The 6,607-nt window shown below is 23.9% G+C and overlaps 2 protein-coding genes across 7 annotated transcripts in view; one reads left to right on the top strand and one right to left on the bottom strand.

Annotated features, from left to right (window-relative positions):
- Window positions 1-1,603, top strand: part of LOC102677823 — a 4,743-nt gene extending 3,140 nt beyond the window's left edge. Inside the window, exons 9-10 of the mRNA XM_031514400.1 lie at window positions 1,462-1,478; window positions 1,514-1,603. The gene's annotated coding sequence lies outside the window, so the exon portion shown is untranslated. The remainder of the gene's footprint in view (window positions 1-1,461; window positions 1,479-1,513) is intronic.
- LOC102677230 (band 7 protein AGAP004871) lies at window positions 888-5,442 on the bottom strand. Of its 6 annotated transcripts, XM_006624096.2 has the most exons (10): window positions 5,297-5,442; window positions 4,660-4,783; window positions 2,534-2,643; window positions 2,293-2,365; window positions 2,127-2,209; window positions 1,834-2,037; window positions 1,714-1,769; window positions 1,521-1,599; window positions 1,310-1,411; window positions 888-1,203 (listed from the first exon to the last, which is right to left on the bottom strand). In XM_006624096.2, exons 2-10 carry the CDS (start codon window positions 4,751-4,753, stop codon window positions 1,099-1,101), a joined length of 906 nt encoding a protein of 301 aa, XP_006624159.1. In that variant the 5' UTR covers window positions 4,754-4,783; window positions 5,297-5,442; the 3' UTR covers window positions 888-1,098. The 6 variants fall into 6 exon arrangements, with proteins under 6 accessions (XP_006624159.1, XP_006624162.1, XP_031370256.1 ...); XM_006624099.2 differs by lacking the exon at window positions 2,534-2,643; XM_031514396.1 differs by lacking the exon at window positions 2,534-2,643 and having other exon boundaries at window positions 4,660-4,795; window positions 5,297-5,380.
- Between the last annotated feature and the right edge of the window lie 1,165 nt (window positions 5,443-6,607).

A 6,607-nucleotide genomic window follows, 5' to 3' on the forward strand; every position in this document is an offset into this window, starting at 1 on the left:
TCCTTTGCATCAATAAGAAATACATAAGTATTATACGTATATAATTGAGCATATTACTTATATGTATATATCATTTATTATATATTAAATTAAAATTAAAATTGTATACATTATATCGAATATGAAATAAATATCTTTTTATAAATATTTTTTTGTACTTTCGTTCAATGAAATAATAATTATATTTCGAGTATATTTTTATTTTTTTTTAAATTCTTTGTATAAAATATTATTTAATATCAATATGAAATAAATATATAGAATAAATTTTTTTCAATCTAAGATTATATCAATTTGTCTGTAATAAATATTTATATACATATGTATTTTTCGATATATTTGGAATCTATGTATCGATCATAGATATCTATTACATATATCAAAATTAATAGATATATTCAATCAGTAAATATATTTATCCAATATGTGATAATTATAAATCCAAATTTTTAATACATAGAAAAGTTTATTTTTCTTATTATTAAGTTCATTTCTTATTATTCTGATTCGATTGGATTGCAAAAATATATAATCAATTGTTAGAATTCTTATTATTTCGATTGCAAATTATCAATAAATCGATATGTTTAACATTATTATATTTGTTATGAATTGTATTGCAAATTGTATTATATTTTATTATAGAACAAACAAGTTAAAAAATTATAATTGTAAATCAATAAAAGTTTCAATATATATATTTAATTTACATATACATATATATATATATAATATGTAAGTATATATATTCTATGTTATAAAATTTATCAATAAATTATTTTGTATATGATGATATAATGATAAGATACAAACCATTTATTATCGATAAAAAAAGGATTGAGTCTATACTTACACATATATATGTATATATATATTATATACTTACTATTAGGTGTTATCACTTTTGAAGTTAATCTTATTTTAATCGAATATTTGTGATAAAAGTAAATATATTATTATATTTATGCGATTCTCTTATGTTATTGAGCCGATTATGTTAATTATATATTGTACATATTTTTTATACGTAGAAGATTTTGGATGACTTTGTTTGAATGATAACCATTTGATTTTATTCGTTATATTAAAATTGAGGTATTAAGAATCCTTTGTAAATCCGGCTCTCATGAAATACGTTAATAAATCAATAGGTAATGGGAATACAATCGTTGAGTTTTTTTCTGCAGAAATTGTGTTCAGAGTCTAGAAAAAAAAAAAGAAAAATTAATAAAAATAATCGATTACGCAAAATAGAAATAGATTATTGACAAATAAAATTGAATCGATAAAAAAGTGGGTCAGTACATACTTGCAAATAACGAAGTTGTAATGCGGCAGGTGAATCGCCGATTACCTCCGAGGCTTCTCTTAATGCCCGACTAGCTTTTTGTTCACCCTCCGCTGCGATAACCTACGTGTATTTATATAAACATGAATCTTATTATTAACATTTTACTATAGAAAAGAAGAGAAAAAAAATTTAATTTGAAAAAAGTTTATTTTTAAAGAAAAATATAAACCTTGGCGCGAGCCTCACGAGCAGCTTCAGCTTCCGCAGCCATAGCTCTTTGTAATTGGACAGGCAATCGTACATCTTTTCTGTAGAAAAAATTTATTATACCTATATATATACACATATATGTACTTATAGATATAAGTAAATATAAATGCAACTTACGATGCAATTCTACCACGTACAAAACGTACACTTACATTTCGACTCGTTCCACTTTTATACCCCATGTATCGGTAGCTTCATCTAAAGAAACCTGACGATTTTAAATAAAATATTGAATCTGTATTTTGTTTGATTTCAAATTGATATCAATTTACCTGCATATTTCCGGAAATTGTTTCGCGTTCACTAAGAATTTCGTGAAGCGGCCTGGTCCCCATCGTATTACGAAGAGTAGTTTGAGCCAACAATTTTGTACTGTGATGAGCGTTCTCAACATTCGTGATCGAAATCGTTGCGTTGTTCACGCGATAGTACACTACAGCGTCAACCGATACTGTTACACTATCCTTTGTCAAAACCTGATGATTTTAATCGAATTCTTTTATCAATTTTTTTCTATTTGTTAATCATTAATTTAATTAGCTAACTGTAAATATGGTGACTTTACCTCTTGAGGTGGTACGTCGTATGTTCGCGTGCGTAAATCGACTCGAGCATAATTATCCACGCAAGGCAAGATGAAAAAGATACCTAGAAATATACGGTATTCGTTTGATATTAACAAATATATATTATATATACGTGATAATCATGATTTATAAGAGCATTCTTACCGGGTCCTTTAGCACCACCAGAAAGAAGTCGCCCTAAACGAAATATCACAGCTCTCTCGTATTCCTGTACTACCTAAAAAGTTTTTAAGAAGAACAGAATTCTTTTTTCCTTGTTGAATTACTTTCATTAAAATTTTTTGATTGTTTTTTTGTCAATATTTTTTCGAATATTCGCCAAATGTAAATGTTAAAGTCAACACCATAACAACAACATAAAAATTTTATTTTCGCGATATTTTACCTTGAAACAAATGAATAATGAAAACGGCATCGTAAGAATCACGATAATCCAAGATAATATCACAAGAATATTTTTACAGGTATCATTGTTCGTTTGAACGTTTTCGTCAACTGAAACAATTAAAAAATAATTAATAAAAAATAATCTATATTTATATTAAATATATCGAAAATTCGGATTTATCTTCTTTCTTATCATTTTAATCGGTTTAAGCATATAAGATTTTGATATTCTATCATTAAACACATATACGAATTCTACGAAATAATATATATAATTAAGTTCAGTATATAGTTGATTTAACGAAATAAATATTGAATTAAATGTAAAATAATCAATGATCACTGAATTCGAATATATATTTATCATTATTAAACAGAAACAAAAAAAAAAATATAGATAGTGATATAATCATATTTACAGAAATATTCAGTGTTATCATCGATTTTACTGCAATACTTTCGGTCTATTTACACGCAGGTCGATACGGGTGTGTACAACCTACATTTAGAAAATTATAGGTGAAAGATGATTGAAATAAAAGTAGATATGTAAAAATTTTATAATAGCATGTAACAAAAAAATAAAATGAAATGAAAGTTGAGATATAAACCTAACTTGTTAAAAACTTGTAAAATTAATATTTGTAAAAAATATTTGGATAATATATATTTTGACATTTAAAATATCATTTGCCATTAATTATAATAAATCACAAAATGAAAACGATTAGTCGTACGAGATACGTCATCATTATATGAAAATATATAGCTTAATATAAGCGATGAAAATGTGTTGGCAACGTTTTTCAAGCTTTAAAATTGTACAAAAAATTTTAAATAAAACCAATGAATACAAAAAAATTAATCTGCAATACCGCTTACCATCTGTCATCTCGAAACAATTATTAAACTTGATTTGATTAAATTGATAATAATATATAAAAAATTACACGAATCTTTCTCATTCACCGATATCTTCGAACATTGAATAGGATAGATAAGAAGGATTGGTTATTTTACTGAAAGATGCAAAATGTGATAGGACAAAGTTCAGCTTCAACGTATTATTCGTTTTACACAATTTAATTAATAATTGTTTATTTAATTGTTTAATCACCCATTTAAAGTACAGTTTTTTTTTTAAGTTTTCTCCTCTATTTTTTTTTCTCGTTTTTTTTTTCACTATCTAATTCCCACTTTCGTTTAAATGATCACTGTTATTTCTTTCCTCTCGTCGACTACTCTCCTTTCAGTCATTCCGACATGCGCGAAATGCGTACATCCCTACTTTTTTTATTTACAGTTTTTTTCCCTTCTGCTTCTTTTTCTATTAATATTAGTTTTTTAATATCAAAATATGATTTTAGTTGTACTATAATGTTGATCTCTTTTTTAGTTCGGAATTTTTTAGTCCGTTATTTATCATATGTTGTATATCATTTATTGTTCATTACATGTGCAAGTCGCATTCGTTTTTGAGATATCTATTTCCATTTAACGAAACAATTCATTTTAATTAAAACCGAATGATATATAAAATTAATACAAAAAATGAACAATAATTTATTGGAAAAATTGAAAAAGAAAAAAGAAAAAAAAACATGCGATCTTTTCTATTTTTTTATACGACGAATATTACGACGATTAATATACTTATATACTTATACTTTATATTATTAAATGAATTATTTATTATTAAATTAATTGTTTCGATGTCAATATTTTTAAAGAATTAAGGATAAAATTAATCTAGAATATTATATATGAATATGTAGATAAATAAAGATATGTATATATCCGTGCAGAATCCACGTGTATCGAAATAATCGATGACCTTGTCTTTGATAATATGGTTGTATTACTTTATTATAGAGTGTAAAGAAAAATTTGACCTTCTTTATACTCGAGTAATATTTTATGTCATATAGTCCAACTCAGTATATATGAGTTTCGATTTTACTGAATTTGATAATATAATTTGATAAACATGAATATTAAAGTTTTAAAGGATTAAACTATTTAAGTTTTAAAGGAATTGAAAAAAATTTATTATTTTTTTTTCTTTCAACAGTAGAAGTAGAATAATAGATTTGAATTTTAGAAATTTGAATTACTGCAACTCACCGTCAACGATACGATTCTGTATATCATCTGGACGCGTGTTAATTTGTATCGTTGATCCGTTTCCATTGCTTATAGTTGCCATAGGTATAGACATGGGATTCACGCGAAATTCAAATCTCGCCACCTAAGTGAAAAACTATATAACATGTAAAAGCGAGAAATATAAGTTGCTTTTGATATAAATTTTAAAACCGAAATGTAAAAACTAAATGTTTAATTCCATTTAATATAATGTAATACATTTATAATTTATTTATATTTGCAAATAATAAAAGACATTAAGATATGTTACATTAAGAATGTGTAATATTTTTTACAATGAAATTAGTGATTTCTTGTCAATATAATTAATAAATAGTTTTGTTTAAGTATATAATATTCAATTCAAATCTATCATCGAAGATTTTACTTTATTCTTTAATTTCATTTTCATAATTAATGTATTACGTTTATCGAGATTTTCTCAACGTGCATTCATTTGAATATAGGATTAATAATGCATTAAAATATATGATCATTTCTTATTAGCAGTTAAAATAAACGAATAAATAAATAAATGAAGTGAATTGAAATTTTTTTCATAAATTATTTTTATGTATAAACATGAAAAATATTGAAAATGAATGAATTATTATACCTTGTTTCAACTGTTGCGTGTCGTTGAAAGAATTGACAAGAGTAATGAAGGAAATGTCGCGGTGTCTAACTCTTTATATATATATATATATGTTGGGGGCGGCCGCCGCCCTTACTAATAGTACAGAAAATGTATAATTGGCCAATCGATTTATTAAATTGCAATTCACGTTTTTTTTTTATTTTTTTCTTATTTCATTATCGAAACAAAGCTATATGAAATTTCAGAGTAAAGATTAAAAAACACATTTAAAGTATAATAAATTTCTGCATTTTCTTTGAATAATCAATATGAAATAGATTGATTATTCAATCAATATTCAATGATATATTCAATGATATATTCAATGATATGAAATAAAATAAATCTAATCATATCATAATCTATATCAAATTGATGACATATAAGAATTTTAAAAATTGCAAAGTAATAACAGATATAATGTGTATATATATATATATATATATATATATATATATATATANCTGAACAACGTTTTTTTTATTTTTTTATTTTTATAAAAATAATATATACTATATTATAAAAAATAAATTTACATATAATTAATCGATCTTTTCAAAATTAAGTTTTTTCAAATCAATAACATAATAAAAAAATTAAGTTAAAATTCATATTAATACAATGATTGAATTATACATGTGCAAAAACATGTAGCGGACATATATAATGTCAAATAAAATAAAGAAGGCTTCAAAATATCACAACAGAAAAAATATTAATTAAGATCATATATTTATTAACATACTTCGTATTGTAACAATATTATACGAGATATCGCAGTTTTTCGATTTGATTATAGAAATAAGATTTCGATAAACCATTCCTTGCGATAATTTAAAAATAACTATATATTCAATTGAATTAAAATTTACAAATTTTTATCACTCATTTAGCGTCTGTCGTGCAATCATTTTAAATAATATTCAGATATATTGGTTAAAAGTGATGTATAAAAATGTGATATTATATTATTATTATATTGTTTGCTTGGTTTCATTGAATTAATTTACAAAGGAAAATATGCTGTTTTACATATGCTGTTATTTCGAATTTACCATATTCGTTATTCCGTATATCGAATTCATTAGTATTCGATTCTTATCACTTTTTCATGCAACTTGTACTGTATAACAATTATAGCGACGCGAATAACGCGATCGACGTAAGCATTAAATATATTATCCGTACGATGGAACACTTGTTAGGCAAATTTATTTTTATTATTATTATTACTATTATTACTATTATTATTATTATTATTATTATTATTATTATTATTATTATTATTAT

This window comes from Apis dorsata, unplaced genomic scaffold, assembly GCF_000469605.1.
Source record: "Apis dorsata unplaced genomic scaffold, Apis dorsata 1.3 scaffold_991, whole genome shotgun sequence".
NCBI lineage: Eukaryota > Metazoa > Arthropoda > Insecta > Hymenoptera > Apidae > Apis > Apis dorsata.